Source organism: Acomys minous (assembly GCF_964271855.1).
Source record: "Acomys minous genome assembly, chromosome: 11".
In the NCBI taxonomy this organism is placed as follows: domain Eukaryota; kingdom Metazoa; phylum Chordata; class Mammalia; order Rodentia; family Muridae; genus Acomys; species Acomys minous.
In genome coordinates this window covers 23075-45000 of record NC_140492.1, presented here as the reverse complement: position 1 = coordinate 45000, position 21926 = coordinate 23075, and the positions used below count along the sequence as shown (strand labels likewise).

At 36.5% G+C, this 21926-nt stretch overlaps 1 protein-coding gene across 3 annotated transcripts in view; it reads left to right on the top strand.

Annotated features, from left to right (window-relative positions):
• Nucleotides 1-16991, top strand: part of LOC311608644 (olfactory receptor 4C46) — a gene marked incomplete at both ends in the record, with an annotated part of 20636 nt that extends 3645 nt beyond the window's left edge. Inside the window, one exon of one of the 3 annotated variants that reach the window (XM_084801217.1) lies at nt 16152-16991. In XM_084801217.1, coding sequence (XP_084657343.1) covers nt 16152-16991 — 840 coding nt within the window. Of the gene's footprint in view, nt 1-16085 lie in introns of those variants that run through there. The other 2 variants (XM_084801216.1, XM_084801215.1) reach the window with 2 other exon arrangements.
• Between the last annotated feature and the right edge of the window lie 4935 nt (nt 16992-21926).

Below are 21926 nucleotides of genomic sequence, written 5' to 3'. Positions count from 1 at the left end.
AACTAAACACACACTGACATAAAGGTGTCAGTAGAATGGATGGGCATTGGAGCTGATCTGAAAATATTTCAAAAATAAGGACTCTGAGATTCCATCTTACACCCATCAGAACGGCTAAGATCAAAAACTCAAGTGACAGCACATGCTGGTGAGGATGTAGAGAAAGAGGAACACTTCTCCATTGCTGGTGGGAGTGCAAATTTGTACAACCACTTTGGAAATCAATCTGGTGCTTTTTCAGAAATTTGGGAATAGTGCTACCTCAAGACCTATCTGTTATGATAGTGTACATAAGTGACTCCCAAAATTCCACCAGAGAACTGCTACAGCTGATAAACACTTTCAGCAAATTTTGTATTCAGCTGGATACAAAATTAACTGAAAAAAGTCAGTAGCCTTCCTATATACAAATGACAATAATGCAGAGAAAGAAATTAGGAAAACTACACCCTTCCTGTTAGCCACAAGCAATATAAAATATTTAGGAGTTACTCTAACCAAGCAAGTGAAGGACTTGTTTGAAAATATTTCAAAACTCTTAAGAAAGAGATTGAAGATGACATGAGAAGATGTAATGATCTCCCAGGGATCATGGATTGGGAGAATTAACATAGTAAAAATGGCCATCTTACCAAAAGCAATTTACAGATTCAATGCAATCCCTATCAAAATACCTACACAAGTTTTTAAAGACATTGAAAGTTCAATTCTCAACTTCATATGGGGAAAAAAACCCGAATAGATAAAACAATCTTGTATAATAAAAGATCCTCTGGAGGAATCTCCGTACCTGATCTCAAGCTATACTATAAAGCAACAGTAATTAAAACAGTATGGTACTGGCACAGCAATAGGCTGGTTGATCAGTGGAATTGAATCAAAGACCCAGATATGAATCCACACACATATGGTCACTTGATTTTTGACAAAGAAGCCAAATCTATTCAATGGAAAAAAGATAGCATCTTCAACAGATGGTGCTGGTCTAACTAGATGTCTATGTGTAAAAAAAAAATGCAATTGGACCCATATTTGTCACCATGCACAAAACTCAAATCCAAGTGGATCACAGACCTCAACATAAAACCAGAGACACTAAACTGATTAGAATAAAAAAGTGGGCAAGAGCCTGGAGCACATTGGCACAGGAGACAACTTCCTGAACAGAACACCAACATCCCTGGCCTTAATGTCAACAATTAAATGGGACCTCATGAGGCTGAAAAGCTTCTGTAAGGCAGGAGACACTGTCAAGAGAACAAAGCGACAGCCTACAGACTGGGAAAAGATCTTCACCAACCCTACATCTGACAAAGGTCTAATATCCAAAATATATAAAGAACTCAAGAAAGTAAACACCACCAAACCAAATAACCCAATTGAGAAATGGGACTTGGAACTAATCAGAGAATTCTCAACAGAGGAATATCAAATGGCTGAGAAACACTTTAAAAAATGCTCAACCTCCTTAGTCATCAGGAAAATGCAAATCAAAACAACTCAGAGATTCCATCTTACACCCATCAGAATGGCTAATATCAAAAATTCAAGTGATACCACATGCTGGTGAGGATGTGGAGAGAGAGGAACACCCTTTATTGATGGTGGGAATGCAAACTAGTACAGCCACTTTGGAAATTGATCTGGTGCTATCTCAGAAAACTGGGAGTAGGGCTTCCTCAAGACCCAGCTATTCCATTCCTTGGACTACACCCAGAAGATGCTCCAGCACACAGCAAGATTTGCTCAACCATGTTCATAGCAGCCTTCTTAATAATAGCCAGATCATGGAAACAGCCTAAGTGTCCCTCAGTAGAAGAATGGATAAATAAATTGTAGTATATTTACACTATGGAATACTACTCAGCTATTAAAAACAAGGAATTCCCAAAATTTGTGGACAAATGGATTGAACTGGAAATGATCATAATGAGTGAGTTAACCCAGAAGCAGAAAGAGTCAAATGGTATATACTCACATATATCTGGACACTAGCCCAAGGGGCATGTCCCTTGAAATTCTTCACTTACCAGGAAAGTGGGACAGAGGGGAGGACATCCTACTGGGACTCTAGGTGAGAGAAGCACGGGAGAATGGGGAAATAGAAGGATCCAGCGGGTCCTAGAAACCTACAAGAAGAACATTATAATGGGCAGATCTGGGCCCAGCCAAGGACATGTGCAGTAAACTACAAACCCCTACCCAGATCTAGCCAATGGACAGGACATTCCCCACAGTTGAATGGGAGAGTGGGGACTCACTTTTGCATGAACTCTGATGCCCCATATTTGACCACGTCCCCTGGATAGATAGGCATGGTGGCACTCAGAGGAAGGACAGCAGGCTACCAAGAAGAGACTTGATACCCTGTGAGCATATATAGGGGGAGGAGGTCCCCCTCAGTCACAGTCATAGGGGAGGGGAGTAAGGGGAAAATGGGTTGGAGGAAGGAATGGTAGGATACAAGGCATGGGCTAACAATTGAGATATAATATGAATAGGTTAATAAAATATATATTTAAAATAAAAAAACTAAAGTATTGGTTTTTTTTTTAAAAGACCTATCTATACCACTCCTGGAATATACCCAAAAGATGCTCCACCATGCAACAAGGACATTTGCTTAACTATGTTCACAGCAGCTTTATTCATAATAGCCAGAATCTGGAAACAATCTAGATGTCTCTCAACAAAAGAATGGATAAAGAAACTATGATACATTCACACAGTGGAATACTACTCAGCTATCAAAAACAAAGAAATATTGAAATTTGCAGGCAAATGGATGGAACTAGAAAGGATCATCCTGAGTGAGGTAAGCCAAACCCAGAAAAACATGCTTGTTATATACTCACTTCTAAGTGCACATTAGCCCAACATAGATGTCTTCAAAGAGACTCAACCCAGCGAGACAATGGGAAAGATACTGGGACTCACAGCTTGACTCTGGACTAAGCACTGTTAGTTCTATGGAAAAGTTGGGGGATGGAAGGACCTGGAGAGGGGAGTTCTCAGGAGCTCCATGTGGAGACTAGCAAGACTGGCAAATCTGGACCCAGAGGGGGCCTGCACAAACTAATACACCATCCAAGGACATTGCAAGCAGAGAGCCTAGACCACCCTGTTCAGATATAGCAGATGGATAGCTCATTCCCCATGTATTGAAGATGGTGGTGGGATATTGTCTTTGACACAAACTCTGGTGCCCGCAATTTGATAACTGCCCCTTGGTGGAGAGGCCCTGTGGGAACACAGAGGAAGGGGATTCAGACTATCCAGATGAGACATGGCAGGTTGTGGTCACATGGCAGGGGAGGAGGACCCCACCTGTCAGAGGTCTAGGAGAGGGGAATAGGGTTTAAGAGGGACAGGGGGTAAAAACAGGAAGAGTGAGGAGATTACAATTGGGATATAATGTGAATAAATTATAATAATAGATAAAATAAAATAAAATTTTAAAGGAATGAATTTAAAAGGCTAGAGGGCCTTGTTTACAAGGGCATTTCTGTGAGAGATTGTATCCCAGAAGACTTTATGATGTTCTGGCTCTTACAATCTGTCTACCGCCTCTTCTGTGATGTTGTCTGAGCTATGGATGCAGGAGCTGTGATGTAGATGTATCCACTGAGGCTGGGTTCCCCATGATCTACTCTCACCACAGCACTGGAAATGGAGTGAAGGAAACAAGATAAGAGTATAAGAGTAGCTTTCCGCTCACTGTGATCATAAAGTGTGAATGCTGTGGAGAACACAGATTCCAAGTGTGACAGAGGAATCTGAACTTCCTAAAGGAGATGTAATCCTTGCCACCATAGGGCTGGATCCTAATGCTCTATAGACCTACAAAAGAGCATTAACAGTTAGCAGCATAGAGCTGAGCTACAGTACCCTAGGCCCATATAAGAGCAATAACGATTATCACCGCAAGACTATGAGTCCTCAAAAGAGCTTAACGTCAGAGGCCCTCACGGGGGTTAGCTGCCCTCACTCCTACTATCAGATTCTAAGTGTTATTAAAGCTGCCAAGCACCAGCCCTCAAAAAGCTATTCATCACCCACCAGTGAGTCCAGAGGGACTCTATCCATGTGATTGGTAGCAGTAACTAACACAAACCCACTGAATGGTTAATACAGTGGAAAACGTGGGCTGTGAACTGGGAATTAAGGGCACAGTAATCATTGACTTTATACCCTATAACAAATATTTTGTTTTATTTATTGTTAGCATGCCATGCATGGGTGTATATGTGGCAATCAGAGGTCAGCTTTGGAAAGTCACTTCTTTCCTTCCTCTTTATGTGGATCCTGGGAATCTACCAAGAGATGCTTTTTATCACATGTATCCCATTTTTCTCCTTTTACCAAAGTTTCCCCCGGACTTGTAATTCCTTTGTTGTTTTGTGGTTTACAAATAAACACACATATTTCTATACAATATACACATGTGACACTTGAGTGTATATTGAGTCCTATCTTTGTTTCTTGATCCACTTAGTCAGCCTGTGTTTTTTGATTAGAGGGCTGAGACCAATCATATTGAAAGTTATTATTAAAATATGTGTGATAATTGTTGTCACCATATGTTGATTTATAGCAATATTGTTTATGTTCTCAGTAGTATTTTTTATTTAATAATTAGGGTTTGTGTTTCTTTGCACAGTCTCTCTGCTATATGCATTAATTTCTTCAGCCAGAAATGTTTTTTCCTGTCTTTTCTTTAGGTTTAGTTTGCCTAATATAAATTTTTTAGGCTGTTTATGTGATGGAAAACTTTTTGTTCTCTTTCAGTTATTGAAGATAGTTTGGCTGGATACATCACTCTAGTCTGGTCATGGTAGTCTTTTAGGATTTAGAATGCATTTGTTCATCTTTTTATAGCTTTCAAAGTTTCCACTGAGAATACAGTTGTTATTCAGATAAGTTTTCTTATATATGTGACTTGTGGGTTTTTTCCCTTGCAGCTTTCAATATTCTTTTTTCCCTCTGATTACATAGTATTTTAACTATGATATGCCATGGGAATTTTCTTTTCTGGTATTGTCTATTTGGATTTCTCTATGTCCCTACACCAATAATTCAGAGGTTTGGTTTTTTTCATCATATCCCAAATTTACAGAGAAGTTACCACCCTGTTCTGCATGCTTTAAATGTTTTATCCCTTCCTTGTTTCTTGCTCTTCTACTTCTTCAAGTCCAGCTATTCTATCTTCTGCTTAATTTTTTTATTTGTAATATTTTTCATTAAATTTTCTAATTGAGATGTTGGCATTTTTACCTCTATCTTCATTTCAGTTTGAGTATTTTTCAGTCTTTTAATTTCCTTACTAAGTTCTGTTCTCAATTTTCTGCCTTGTTGTCATTTCCATTGACCTTATATTTGTATTTTCTTGGGCATCACTCAGACATTTATTTTTCTTAAGATCTCTTCCTTTATTTCATCGGCCTGTTGTTTGTTTGTTTGTTGTCTTCTTTAAACTCCTTTAGTTCTTTTATGATGTTTATGGTTATTCTTTAATATTCTGTGCCCTGGGGTTCATCTAGAAAATTCTTATAGTCAAATGATGGATTTTGAAGATAATATACTGTCCTGATCTTTCATACTATTAGTATTTAGGATATAAGATCTGAGTATGTGTATTTTTTTTTTGGTTACTTCTTAGTCTGATATGGACAGAATAGGTAAGGACAGAGAGAGGATGTGTGAACAGGTTGCACCTGCAGCTTAGAAATGTATTGGGTAGAATAAAGTTGTAGACAGAAAGGACTGGGTAATTTTACAGGTGTGTTTCCTGTTCTTAGCCTGGAATGTGGGGATAGATCTTTCTGGGTTTGTAGGTAGGATGTGGTGTAGGAGGGGCTTTTGGGTTGGAGAATACGTAAGGAATGTTCCAGAGGAAGCCTAGAGATCAAATTTGGCTGCATAATGGGAGGCCAGAGTAGGCTGGAATACTGGATATGGGACCAAGGTTATATTTGGATGGTTGGGAATAAGTTCTAGACACGGAGGTCAGAGAAATTTATCATGATAGACTCTGTAGAAGGTATTTGGAAGTCTGCCTGTGTGGAGAGTGTAGATACAGTTCAGGAGGGATATGTGGATGTTACAAGCAGAGTAGGTGCTATAAGAAGGCCTACAATTGTGGCACAGTAATGGGTGTCAAGACTAGGGTGGGGCACTTGATTTGGGACCTGGGCTATATCTGGAGGGTTGGAGAGAATATGAAGAAGGAGAGGTAAGGGAGATTTCATCTTTGTCCATCTGTACATCTTATAGACAGGACAAATTTTGGGATGAAGCTTTTGTTGGTGGCTTGGTATCCTTATCTCTCAACTGGAAATTCTGTCTGGCTGCAGGAATTGGTCACTTCAGATGCCATGTGCTCCACATCTCGAGGTCTCATCTATGATGATCCCCATAGATTTCCTGTGGCCTCCCAATCCCAGGTCTCTGGCAAGTCCAAGAGATACCCCCAGCTCCAATTTCCATTCTCTCACTGGCCCTCTCCCCCACATTCTCCCTACTTCTAATTCCTTTGTAGGTTCCCCTCTGCATCCTCTCTCCTACCCAGTTCCCTCCATTCATCCATCTCTAATGACTTTTATTTCCCTTCTGAGTGAGATTCAAGCATCTTCCTTTTGACCCTCCTTGTTGCCAAGCCTCTTTGGAACTATGGGTTGTAGCGTGGTTATCCTGTACTTTCTGGCTAATATCCACTTATAAGTGAGTACATACCATGTGTGTTTTTCTTTGTTTGAGTTACCTCACTCAGGATGATATTTTCCAGTTCTATCCATTTTCCTGCTAATTTAATGATGTCCTTGTTTTAAACTGCTGATTATTATTTAATTGTGTAAATGTACCACGTTTTCTTTATTCATCCTTCAGTTGAAAGACATGAAGATTGTTTCCATTTTCTGGCTATTACAAATAAATATGCTATTAGCATAGATAAGCAAGTATCCTTGTTGTATAATGGAGCATCTTGGGGTATAGGACCAGGAGTGGTGGTATAACTGGGTCTTGAGGTAGAATTGTTCCTAATTTTCTCAGAAATTTTTAGACTGATTTCCAAAATGGTTGTACAAGTTTGCACTCTCAACAGCAATGGATTAGTATCCCCCTTTCTCTCCAACCTTGCCACCATGTGCTGTCACTTGAGTTTTTAATCTTAGCCATTCTGAAGGGTATAAAATGGGATATCATAGTTGTTTTGATTTGTATTTCTCTAGTGGCTAAGAACATTCAACCTGTTCTTAAGTGTTTTAGGCCATTAGAGAGTCCTCTGTTGAGAATTATCTGTTTAACTCTCTACCTGATTTTTAATTGAGTTATTTGGTTTGTTGGTGTCTAATTTATTTTGTTCTTTATATATATTGTATATTAGCCCTCTGTCTTCTGTTGGATGTAGGGTTGGTGAAGATCTTGACCCATCCTATGGAATAGAATTTGAATTTTCCAAACCTATTTTATTTGGGGTTCTTTAATGATTATGCCTCCATTCCAACCCACCTACCCTAGATAGGACAGAAAAGAGGTCAATGGGAACAGAAGAAGCAGGCATTTTTAGACTCAGTTCCTTGGAGCAATTCCACTCTTCTTGTAGGATTCCAGCAGACCTGTGAAACAGCAAACCAGCAATTCAGCAAAGGTGACAGCAGCTGCAGTGGCCAGAACCCAGAACCTTGAAGTGCTCTCTGTCCCATTTCTCTCTGGGAATATCTCAAAGAAGAGCAATGAACAGCCACGTGATGGGAAGCAATTTCAAAACTAAAAAGCCAAACCTCTCAGAGTCTATACTAGGATGTTTATCAGTTGGCAAAGATGATGCCCTACAAAAGGCAGTGCCTCTCTTAGTAGGCAAACACCATGTGTCCTCTCACAACTCTGTCTCCAGCAGACAAATACTGCACACCCTCCAACAAGTGTGTTTCACCTCCCACACTTGGGATCAAAACAAAAACTTGTTTATATCCACTACACGTAGACTGCCATTTTTTCCTGTTGACGATGTCCTTTGCCTTGCAGAAACTTTTCAGTTTCAAGAGGTCCCATTTATTAATTGTAGATCTTAGAGCCTGAGCTGTTGGTGTTCTATTCAGCAAGTTGACTCTGTGCCAATGAGTTCAAAGTTATTCCTTGCTTTCTCTTCTATTAGATTTAATGTATCTGGTTTTATATTGAGGTCTTTGACCCCTCTGGACTTGAGTTTTGTGAGAGTGATAAATATATATCTATTTGCATTCTACTAAATGCAGTTAGACCAGTACCATTTGTTGAAGATGTTCTCTCTCTCTCTCTCTCTCTCTCTCTCTCTCTCTCTCTCTCTCTCTCTCTCTCTCTCTCTCTTTCATTGAAAGGTCTTGGCTTCTATGTCAAAAATCAGTCATCTGTAGGTATATGAGTTTATTTCTCATTCTTCAATTAAATTCCATTGATCAACTCATCTATGTCAATACTATGCAGTTTTTATTATTATTGTTCTGTAGTACAGCTTAAACTCAGGGATGGTGATACCTCCAGAAGTACATGATTGTTTTGGATATTCTGGGATTTTTGTATTTACATATAAAATTTAGGGGTTTTTCCCAAGATCTGTAATGAATTGTTTTGGAATTTTGATGGGAATACACTGAATCAGTAGATTGCTTTTGGTAAAATAGCCTTGTTTACTGTGTTAATTCTACCAATCCATGAGCATGGGAGATCTCTCCATATTCTGATATCTTCTTTAATTTCTTTCTTTAGAGACTTAAAGTTCTTGCTATATAGGTCTTTTGCTTGCTTAGGGTTACACCAAGATATTTTATATTATTTGTGGGTATTGTAAAGAGTGTTGCTTCTCTAATTTCTTTCTCAGCCTGTTTATTGTTTGTATATGAAGGGCTACTAATATTTTAGTTCATTTTATATACAGACACTTTGAATAAAGTGTTTATCTGATTTATAAGTTCTCTGGTAGAATATTTGGGGTCACTTACGTATACTATTATATCATCTGTAAATACTGATACTTTGACTTCTCTTTTTCCAATTTGTATCCCCATGATCTCCTTTAGTTTTCTTGTTGCTTTAGCTGGGACTTCAAGTGCTATAATGAAGAGATATGGAGATAATGGTCAGCCTTGTCTTGTCCCTTATTTTAGTGGAATTGCTTTAAGTTTCTCTCCACTTAATTTGATGTAGGCTGCCAGCTTGCTGTATATTGCCTTTATTGTGTTTAGGTATGTGCCTTGTATCTCTGATCTTTCCAAAACATTTTTTATGAAGTGGTATTGGACTTTGTCAAAGGCTTTTTTTATGCATCTGATAATATGATCGTGTGATTTTTTTCATTCAGTTTGTTTATATGGTGGATTATATTGATGAATTTTCATATGTTGAATCATGCCAGCATCCCTGGGATGAAGCCTCTTTAAACATGTTGAATGATGTATTTGATGTGTTCTGTGTTCTGTTTGCAAACATTTTATTGAGTATTTTTTTGCATCAATGTCTATGAATGAAGTTGGTCTGAAAATCTCTTTCTTTGTTGGGTCTTTTGTGATTTAGGTAGGAGAATGAAGTTTGCTTTGTGATCAAGTATATGGTCAATTTTAGAGAAGGTTCCATGAGACACTGAGAAGAAGGTGTATTCTTTTTGTATTGGGGTGAAGTGTTCTATAGCTATCTGTTAAGTTCATTTGATTCATGATGTTTATTACTTTGATTATTTCTGCATTTAGTTTCTGTCTCATTGATCTGTTTATTGAGAAAAGTGGGCTATTGAAGTCTCCTACGATTAATGTGTGACATTCGATGTTGTGGTTAATTTACCAATATGGCCTAATAATATTTATTATTAGGCCTATAATTATTATTATGGTGGTATTTTCTATCCCGCTAGCAATCAAGCAAGACACAGACACCTGTTATATTTTAAAATAGCCTTAGTTAACCTGGGGCAAGGCAGATATTAATCCCCTAAACTACTTCCCATGCAATCTGTTTATAATAATTTCTATCAAGATACCTCCCATCCATAATTCCAAATACTTACTAATTGTCATCATCTGTGCCAAATCCTCCATCCACGCCTGCCATGTGCTTCTCCTCCACTTAACCCATGATAGCGCAGCCTTCTTCTTCCTCTCCTCTCCTTGGGTCTCTCTCTTGCAAGATTCTCCCCATCTCTCCAAGTCCTGGAACCTTAGCCATGCCTATCCCATTTGCCCTGCCCAGATGTGATGGCCTTTTATTGGCCAAAGAAGTTAGGCTCTTAGGCAAGGCACAGGTGAGGCAGAGACAGCAAGCAGTAATTAGCATCAAAACACATCAGACCAACCTCCAACAGTTCGATGTGTGATTGAAGCTTTAATAATATTTGAATATGAATGTGTGTGTTCCTGCATTTGGGGCATAGATGTTCAGGATTGAGATGTAATCTTGTATTTTTCCTTTAATGAGTATGATGTGTCTTTCTCTATCTCTTTTGATTAGTTTTTGTTGTAAACCTATTATATTAGATACTAGAATACCTACTCCAGCTTTATTTTAGGGTCCATTTCCTTGGAATACCCTTTTCTAGCCCTTTACTCTGATATAATGACTATCTTTGTTGCTGAGGTGTGTTTTGGGTATAAAGCAAAATGTTGGGTCCTTCTTTTGCATTCATTCTGTTAGCCTGTGCCTTTTTATTGGGAAGTTGAGGCCATCGATGTTTTGCAGCTTTGGAGTTGTTTATTTACTGTGTTTTTCTGGGTGTAGTTAGCCTCTTTGGGTTTGAGTTTTCCTTCTGGGAAACCATATAAAATGAAAAAGGGGACATAAAAACTCATATAGAATAAGCCAACACAGAAATCCCATTAAAACACAAAACCATCTTCTAAGGAAGTAAAAGTAGTCATTAGGGAAATGCAAATCAAAATGACTCCGAGTTTCCATCTGACACCTATTACAGTGGCTAAGATCTAAAACTCAAGTGACAGCACATACTGGAGAGGATGTGGGGAAAAGAGAATACTCCCCCATTGCTGGTGGGAGTGCAAACTTGTACAACCACTTCAATCTGGTACTTTCTCAGAAAATTAGGATAGTTCTACCTCAAGACCCAGCCATACCACTCCTGGGGCATATACCCAAAAGATGTTCTGCCACACAACAAGGACATTTGCTCAACTATCTTCATAGAAGCCTTATTCATAACAACCAGAATCTGGAAACAACTGAGATGCCCCTCAAATGGAGAATGGATAAAGAAACTGCGGTATATTTACACAATGGAATACTACTCAGCCATTAGAAACAAGGAAATCTTGAGTTTGCAGGCAAACAGATGGAACTAGAAAAGATCATCCTGAGTAAGGTAACCCAGACCCAGAAAGATACACATGGTATATACTCACTCTTAAGCAGATATTAGCCAAATAATACACAGACCTAAAGAAAATCAAAACAACAAGGATCCTCAGTAGAATGCTTAATTCTCATTCAGAATGACAAACAGAATAGACACAGAAAGTAGTTGAAGAACTGGAACAGGAAAGGAGCCTACCATAGAGATCCTCTGAAAGAGTCCACCCAGCAGGAGACCCAAGCAGGTGCTGAGACACACAGCCAAACTCTGGGGTGGAGTACAGGGAGTCTTATGGAAGATTTGGGGAATAGAGGGACCTGGAGGGGTCAGGAGCTCCACGAGAAGGTCAATGGAGCCAACAAATTCAGGTATAGAAGGGAGGTGCTGCAGAGACTGATGCACCAACCAAGGACCATGCATGGTAAGGACCTAGACCCCCTGCTCAAATGTAGTAGATAGGCATCACAGTCTCCTTGTGGGTCCCAAAATATGGGGAGTAGGGACTACATCTAACATGGCCCCCGCCTGTTGATCACTTCCCCCTGCCAGATAGACCTTGCCAGGCCACAGAAGAGGATACAGGCAGTCCAGATTAAACTTGATAGGCTGAGGTCAGATGTTAGGGGAGCAGGGCTCCCCTTTCTGAGAACTAGGGAAGCAAGGGAGAAGGATTGAGGGAGGGAGGGTAAGATTGGGAGGCAATGAGGGAGGGAGCTACCAGTAGGGTGTAAAGGGAACAAATTAAAAATTAAAAATTAAAAAAAACCCACAAAACTAGAAGCCATAATATATAAACAAAGGGCCTTTTAGTTACCAAAAACTGTTCCCTGAGAAAACATTATGAAACAAAGAACCCCTAATTATTTCTTTGTGTTCATTTTGTGTTGGCCATTTGTATTGTATGGGGAAAACTATTTTTAATAATAGAAAAAATAAAAATAAAAGTTAAAATTGAACCCCAGAGAGAAACAGTAGTAGCACACACCTTTTAACCTAAAACTCAAAAGACATAGGCAAATGAATCTCTGAGTTTAGAGCTAGCCTGGTTAGAAAGCAAATTCCATGATGACCTGTCTCAAAATATTTAACACAGCTCTTCACAGAAATTGAAATTACAATTTTCAGTTTAATGCAGAAATATAAATGACCCAGAATAACCAAAATAATACTGAACAACAAAAAAGTTGCTGGAGGTCAACCATCTCAGATGTCAAGTTATGTTACAAAACTATAATAATAAAAATAGCATGATACTGGCATAAAAATAGGATCATTCATCATGAAGTAGATTTAAGGACCCATATTTAAACCCACCCTCTTACAGTCAACTGATTTTTGACAAAGACACAAAAAATGCATTGTAAAAGAGTTAGCATCTTGAAGTGGATAGCTACATATATAATAATAAAACTAGGTTCTAATATCTCACTCAGAAAAACTCAAACTCCAAATGGATCAAAGACCTTGACATAAGACCTGATATCATGACTTTTATAAAGGAGAATGTATGGAATAGGCTTGAACTTATAGACACAAGAAAGGACTTTCTTAACAGGACCCCAATAGCACAGACATGAAGACCAACTATTGACAGATGGGACCACATACAACCAGAAAGCTTCTTTACAGCAAAGGATACAGTCATTTTGAAAAGAGGCAATCTTCAGAATGGAAAAAAAGTATTTACCAGATATACATATAACAGATAGTTAATATATAGAATATATTGTTAGAGAAGAGGAAAAAGGAAGCATGGATACTCAATGTCCATCAAAATCAAAATATATTTACACCCTCACTCTTCAGGATTTAAAGTAAACAGAAGTGAGTTTTCACACAAGATGTAATAATAAACCGAAAACAACTCAGAACATAAATCAGCAGAGAAAAATGCATCACAAATCCACACTGGTTTTATGGCACTTTGTTATCCACTTTCTTAATGACCCGGGCTCACTGGAAGACTCTTGTTCTAAGTGTAGGGAATATAAATTCCCCATTCTAGAATAGGTTCCTTTCAAATGTATCTCCTGAATACATAATTTAAGAAAAACAATAATTTTTTAAAATCTCTCTCTGTCAAAGCAGATAATTAATTCCTGAGAGAGAAAGAGCAATGCCCCTGAAACTTTCTGGAACCTCTGTGATTACCCATGTGGTGTACGGAGGAAATGTTTTGTTGCCACTTAAGAACATTGACGGTGGGTAAGGTGGCTCATATGAAAGCATATGCTTCCTGCAGATTTTGGTTTCTTACTCAATAGGACCAGAACCACATGCAGGAACCACTTCTTTATAGTGTTACAAGTAAATCCATTTGGAGTAAAAAATCCAACCTTTTGTGAAAATGTTTTAGACACTAGGCTAGATGAAATAATTTTTACTTTTAAGAATACTTTACTTTGTATTACAGAGCTTTACTTTTTAAAACTGATCTACAAAAATATCAACATATTTAATAAGTATAATTTTAAATAACTGTTTATTTAATATTGAATTTTCTGAATAGGTTTCCTTGTCAAAAACGTCACATCTATAAAAATGAAACAACTCCAAAACGAGTTTGATTTTAGATGGTATTTTCTTCCAATGTTCCTAAACAGAATAAGGATCACCTCTAACTACTAAAATGACTAAGGTAAGTGTTTCAATCATGTTAATCTTATTAAATATGTCCACTTTCCAATGGTAAAAATTATGTTTGGACTCCTTATATGTAGTAATAGCACCTTCCATTTTCACTCAATTCTTCAAAATATCAGTGGTCAATATGATTAATCTAGTTTGGCAGATGGGAACTTGAGGTTTAGCAAGATTAAATATTTTGTATGATGTAGCTTCCTAGCATGTTTTTGCTATGAAATACTTGCATATTAGTCAAGACTAATCATGGGAAATAAGAAAACATTTAAATATGTTTCCTACATACAGAGGTATAAATATGAATAGTAATATAGTGAATAAGAAAGTTTTAAGAACAAAAACAAACAAGCCCTCCTGGGATTGGCTGCTCTAAGTTTCTGTGTCTTCTGTAAAAGTAACTTTGGAAATGATTCTTCTTTAATCTACTACACTGTTGACTCTTTAGCTCCTATCAATGATTCTTCCCATCTTATAGGAATGTAGATTTAATTAAAAATAAAGGAAAATACCATATGTTTCCAGAGCATTGTGATGTGTATTTTCAATTAATTTCTTTAACAATTTGTGAAACCATGATGTTATTTTTACTTTTTACATTAGGAAGCAAGATTCGCAGTGCCAAGAAATATAGCTAGGTTAAAAATAAAGACTATAAACAAATATACTTACAATTCTGAATCTAATATACTGTGTACTGTGATAAAAAAAAATACCAAACATGTCACCAAAGAATGAGAAGACAAGATTTTGGAAGGGGCTTTGAGGAAGTAAAAAACAGGGTTTCAGAGAGATCAATATGAAAGAGCCTCTAACGAATATCATGTCTTCCAAATGTTTGGGAATTAAAATGTGTATGAACATGCATGGTAATAAAATTTCTCCATGAACTTCTAGCTATATTAAAGGAATATTACTCTCTCAGGATTATTTGCTTATTATAATATAGAACTTAAGTTTAGAATTTGGAGGAAGAGTGATTAACAAATATAACATGACCTAATTGAGCTATGACTTTTACTAGCTGCTCGCTTTCAGATGTGATACTCAGTTTCTTTATACATTTATTATTTGATATGTAAAATTATACAAAATTATATTATTATATATTTTATTTAAATATCAAATATTTGTAATGTACTTAAAACCCTGCTATCCAAAAAGATTGAAATCAGATTATTATTGTTATAACTTTTCATTTCTAAAATTCATATGATTATTATTGTGCTGATGGCATAATTACATTGCTTCATATGAAAATGAAATGAAATACAACCAACCATGTGGATTGTTATGAGTGATAAATTAAACCATAAGTGCAAAACCTTTACTACTGTGCCTTGCACAGGGTATTATTCACTAAAAGGTATGTATTTTAACAAATATTCAGCTCATTGGATCTAGACAATAACTATTATAAACTCTTTTATATTTTCATAACCAATGCCTACATACACCTTAGGTCGAGTGTTATAAATGCCCTACTCACTGGAGTTCTCTGGCCACCATGTCTCTTCATCCAAGCAGAGTTTGCAAACGTTCACACTTGCACTTCTTCATTCACCTGTTCCTATTCTCAATTGCCTGGCCCTGTCTGCCTTTTCTAGAATAAAGGGTATTGAAAAGTGTGTCTTTAATGGAAACAGAGTTGGATGTGCAGAGAAGACAGGGTCTAGAAAGAGCTCAAGAAGTGTGAATGTGATACAAATATACTGTTTTTTTTTTTAATGTCTCAAGGAACTAATAAAATACTGGTCTTTTAAAAAAGGGGGGAACAAAAGACAAATTCCATAGCTTTGCCTCTGTAGACCTTACATTCCTCTTCAGTGTACCTTCGAAATTTTAACTGGTTCTATGTGCCAAATCAATTATTTTTAATTATACTCTTAGCCATACCAAATGATGAAGTGTGCACAAATGACTTCCTACCTTGTGGAGTAACAAACAATTTGAGTAATCTTCAAGATCTGGGAACACTTACTTCCCATCTTAAAAAGATTGTTTTTGGAAAAACCTCATTTCTCAATAGAATTGAGCATTTGTTATTTGCTTATATGACCAAGTATACAATAATATTTTTTCAGATAATGTAATTGAGTAACACACAAACTACATGGAAATTAGGAACAACGTGACAGAGTTTGTTCTCCTGGGGCTCACTGGAAACCCAAGCATGCAGAAAATTGTATTTGCTGTATTTTTAGTCATCTACATCATCTCCATGGTAGGCAATGTGCTCATTGTGGTCACTATAACTGCCAGTACGTCATTGGGATCACCCATGTACTTTTTCTTAGCTTATCTCTCTTTCATTGATGCCTGTTATTCCTCTGTCAACACTCCTAAATTGATCCTAGATTCACTTCATGAAAAGAAGACCATCCTATTTAATGGATGCATGACCCAGGTCTTTGGGGAGCATTTCTTTGGAGGTGCTGAGGGCATCCTGCTTACGGTGATGGCCTATGACCGCTATGTGGCCATCTGCAAACCCTTACACTACACAACCATCATGAGCAGAAGAGTATGTGGCCTGCTGATAGCAGTGGTATGGGTAGGGGGATTTTTTCATGCAACTATACAGATCCTGTTCATCTTCAGATTACCTTTCTGTGGCCCTAATGTCATAGATCACTTTATGTGTGATCTGAACCCTTTGCTCAATCTTGCCTGCACTGATACTCACATTCTTGGGCTCTTCGTTGCTGCCAACAGTGGTTTTATTTGTCTGTTAAACTTCCTCCTTCTGCTGATCTCCTATGTGGTCATCCTACGTTCCCTAAGAAACCACAGTGCAGAGGGGAGGCGCAAAGCCCTCTCCACCTGTGTCTCCCACATAACAGTGGTTGTCTTGTTTTTTGTGCCTTGCATTTTTGTGTACATGAGACCGTCAGCCAATTTGCCTATTGATAAAGCAGTTGCTGTCTTCTATACTATGATAACTCCCTTGTTAAATCCTCTAATCTACACCTTGAGAAATGCTCAGATGAAAGATGCCATTAAGAAATTATGTAGATGAAAAGCTATTCCCATCAACAAGAAAATGTTTCTAAAGTTCAGCATCTGAGGCAAGTATCAAAAAGATAATCATCAAAATGACATTGTATTTGAAGCCAGAAAGAAATGTTATGAATAAAATAAAAAATATTTCATAATTCATGTATTCTGCCTTGGGGTTAGAAATGAGTATAAGAAATGTACAAAAATTTAACTCAGGACTTCTACCAAATTCTACCAGATTAGAAATTAATTTCCCAAGCTTCAATCAATATGTGTTGATAGGCTTTTCTTCACACAAAGAATAATAAAATGTAATAGTGTTGTAGACTAATCTTTTCAACATATATATTGTCTCCATTTTACAGGTGAGGAGCAAGACAATATTGATGAGCCATTAAGCAAAGTATGACTGATTTTCCAGGCTATATTCATAATTGTGATGATACTTTATCACAGAATGATAATAAGCAGGTCAGAGAAACAGACTACTTAACATTTTTAGTAAAAGATTATGAATATATATAACAGACCTGATCATTTTTATTATTATTTCCACCTTTTTACAAATCATATTTGATGACTGTTCATCACCTTGACCATTGGAATATCTAGCTAGCACAAGTCTATACCACCAATGGACCATTTAATATCTAATAATCTAAAAAATAAGAAATTTGTAATCACAACCTTTTTAATTTCTTGTAAACATCAGAAACATTTTCTATTGTTTCCATCACCAATATTACATTGATACTCCATTCAAAAGGATGGTGGTTAAACAACAAAAGAACACTGGCTATCTGGCAGTGCTATATAATTTATTAGTTATATAATCATGTTCTATAAAGCACTTGCCATCTACAAACAACTAGAAAATGACCCAGTCTAATATATAATAAATAGGGAATAATTGAATGGAAATATGAGGGAAGACAAATAAATTCTACAAAATTTAGAGGCAAAGTAATTGTAAGCTAGGGAATTCTTTCTTACCCTTTTATTATTAAAAACATGAGAATTCTAGTTAGTCTACTTTGGGAAACTACAAGTTGGTTATATTGAAAACTAACCAAAAATCTCTGAACTCTATTCTCAAAATACGAGAAAATCATTTACCTTAAAATTCTCTCAGTTCTCAGTAAAATATCATTAACCTATGATTGTGAGATATTAGGGTTATAATTTCCTGTTAATAATTCTAGTTTTTAGAAATTTTATTATGAAAAACTGTTTTTAAGTAGTGTTTATTATATGTACAAAACCATATCAGAATAAAAAAGTCATCATCTTTGTCCCTCGTTCATTTGACAACAATTTGTGAGCATAAGGAATATACCAAGCACAAAAACATTTGCTAAGTGTGTGTTTAACACCACTAATTGCCTGATGGTGAATTCCTTGAATGCATCAAGTAGGGGTTTTTGTTTGGTTGATTAGTTTGTTTTGGTTTGGCTTAGTTTGGGTTTTTGTTTTTGTTTGGTTTTTGGTAGGTTGTTTCTTTGGTGTTGTGTTTTCACTGCTTTTTTATTTAACTTCTGACCACTTTTCTTGCTTGATATAGGTTGTTTGGATTCATTCTAGTAAATGCACATTGAGCTTCCTGGATATTTATTTCTATCTTCTTGTAAGAGTTCCTGAGAAAAATAAAGTTATACAGGGAATGGACTACAGAGGGTTATGTATGACAATCCAAAAGCTAAGATAAGATTCAACAGTAAAATGTTGTTTGCCTCTAAAATTGGGAGCAAAATGAGCATGCTTACTTTCTCCACTTCTGTTCAACATAGTGATGAAAGAAATCAGGCAAAAAAAGGAAATAGAATCATCTAAATTAGAAAAAGAGAAATTAAGTTGCTGGTTGTTGACCATTTTTCAAACTGAAACCCCTTTTAAAAAACTACCAACTAATAAATTAAGAATAGTTTCAGGTTGCAAAGCCATTAGATCAAAATAAAAATTTAAATCCTAGTTATAATAGCATATGGAATTAAATATTTATGAGTACATTTAATTGGAAAATTAAAGCGAGAATTAGGTGTACACTGAGGATTATAATACACTGCTGATTTTTAATAATGACATTACGCATTAATGCAAAGATTTTCAATGTTTATATAGTAGAATTCATATAATCAAAATATGTACACTTTGCAAACCAATCTAGATATTTATACAATTAACATTAAAATGCCAATATCATTTTCATATATGTGAAAAACATCCTAAAATAATCATGGAACTATAAAAGATCACAGATAGCCAAAGCAATCTTCAGCAAATATAATGTCTGAAGGTACTGCCCTCCTGAATTTCAGCATATCTTGCAAAGCTGTAGGAATCAAAATGACATGTTAACAGTATTAAAATATATATAAAGACACGATGTGGGTAGGAATGAAATTCTAGAAATATAGTGTATAGTTTATTGATATATTTACAAAGGTGCTAAGAACAGATAATAAAAATGACAGTTTCTTCAATAAATGATGGGAGGATGAATATCACAAGAAGAAGAATGAAACAACACTTTTTTCTACCATGACTAAAAATCAACTCAAAATAAGGAGGGAAAAGGCTTAAATGCAAGGTCTTTAAACCATAGACCTCCACTGAGCAGCATCTTGGTAACATCGGTTTAAGCAATGACTATTATATCAAATACAAAATCAGAGACAACAAAATAAAAACAAGAGAATGAGATTTCATTAAACTAAAAACAAAAAAAAACCTCTCTTGTAGATGCAAGAAAAATTAACAGAGCAAAAATTCGATGTATATAATGGGGAAAATAGTTGCAAACAATATATATGACGAAAGACCAATATCTAGTATACATGAAACAGGAAATAAACAACACAATACTTTAAAATGGGCAAATGACATGTATTTACATATTTCAAAATAACCAACAATTTTATGTGAGGGAAATTGGAATCATCTCTCATAACCAAAGGAAGGAAAAACACAATCACAAAGGGTTATCATGTCACATCAGTTATATACTTGTCACCAAGACAAAATATAGTGGATATTTGTAAGGATATGGTAGTAAAAGTACTTTTCAAATTTTATGGGCCTAGAAATTACTAGAATCATAAAAAATAATTCCACCCAAAAGTTAAAAATAAAATAACTGTGGGATATCAGTTTACATGTTCAAATGTACATGAAAACATTGTCTTGAAATATTATCTATTCCCTCATTTCTATTGCATCATTATTTATAATAGTCAATAGAAGGATCAACCTAAATGTCTAAAATGAATTAATAAATATCGTATTATTATATGTACTTGCAAGCACACAGTGGGATACTGTTCAACCTTAAAGGATAAAGGAAATTCTGTCAGTTGCAATGACATAGATCAGAGGACATTATGTTAAGCAAACTAAAACAAAGTCTTTTACACCTATACTGGGATTCTTATTTATCTGTAGAAGCTAAAGTTTCAGTCATTTCAGGTAGATTTGGAATACATGATGAAAATTTGTCTGCAAGCACATGCAAGTGTTTGTTCAAAATAATTATCACCACAAGCCTTTTGTCCCATTCAATGTTTTGTTCCCCAAATAAAGTAGATACGGTAGGCAACACATGAATTTTATTTTCAACATTTTTTCCAAAGCTGATAATTTATTTGGTATTATCAGATCTTTTCAGAACAATCTAAGCAGGTCACATTTGGTCCTTGCGTCTGTGATAAATTTAACTCATTCATGATGGCAAAGATGTCAACCAAGTAAGCTATTTTCTGCAATTCACTTTTATTGTTGAAAAGCTGAAGTCTTGCTTTCTGATTAAAAACCATTTTGAGTTCATCACAAAGCCAAAAAGCACATTTTAAATTCTCTTCCCTCAACAACCATCTCACCTTAATTGAAATAGCAGAGCTTTGTTTACTACATCCAACTGACATGGACTAACACTTGTGTTACTGATATTAGCCAATATGACAGGTATAAGATGGAATCTTAAGGTAGTTTTGATTTGTCTTTTCCTGATGGCTAAGGATATTGAATGTATTTAAGTATTTTTTCAGTCATTTAAATTTCCTTTGCTAAGAATTCTCTGTTTAAATTTATACTCCATTTTAACTGGATAATTTGGGTTTTTTTTCCAAAATAAATTTTTTATTGATTCTTTGGGAATTTCTTCTAGTACACCCCATCAACTCACTTCCCAGTCATCCCATGTCCACCCCCTGCTCTTGTGACTTCCCCACGACAAAATAAAATGAAAAACAAACAAAAAGTTCCAATTTGTGTTGTGCATATACTTAATTTAGCCTGGTCAAACTCATAGTGGCCTGCTTCCTTAAGAAAATTGAGTCCTTCTCTACCTGTACCCCACCAGAAGCCATTAGTTGTAGAGAGCTACACTTATCACACTTTTAAAGAATTCTCTTTGATAGCTTTACTTTTAGGCTGTCACTTTGGGAGTGGAGCTAGGGGTAGAAATTGTCACAGAAGCCTTCCATGTCCCTCTCCCTTAACTGTGCATCTGCAGTCATCAATATCACTGTCAAAGTAGCTTCCTCTTTACAGTCAGCTGGAGATTGGATCATGGCTTCCTCACGATTTCTGGCCACAGCAAAGACCACAAACATAGCCCCCAGCTGCAGTAGGAGCATAATCCCAGACAAGACCCTTGGAGGCAGCCTGAACCACAGATATCATATGGCTTCAGGCTTCAGCATAGACCATGGACAGTTGGATAGGCTTTGAGGGTAACATGGACTATGGACACCAACACAGACCCTAGCTGCAGTAGGACCTTAGAGTCAGTCATAGCCCTTGGCAGCACCAGAGACCCAGACATCACCATGGCCATAGGTGGCAGGTCAGCCCACTCACATGAATATAGCACCCAGCAGCAGCATGGCCAGTGGAAAGCAGAATGCATCATAGACCATATACATCCTTATGACCTTCGCTGGTTAACACTGGCCAAGGA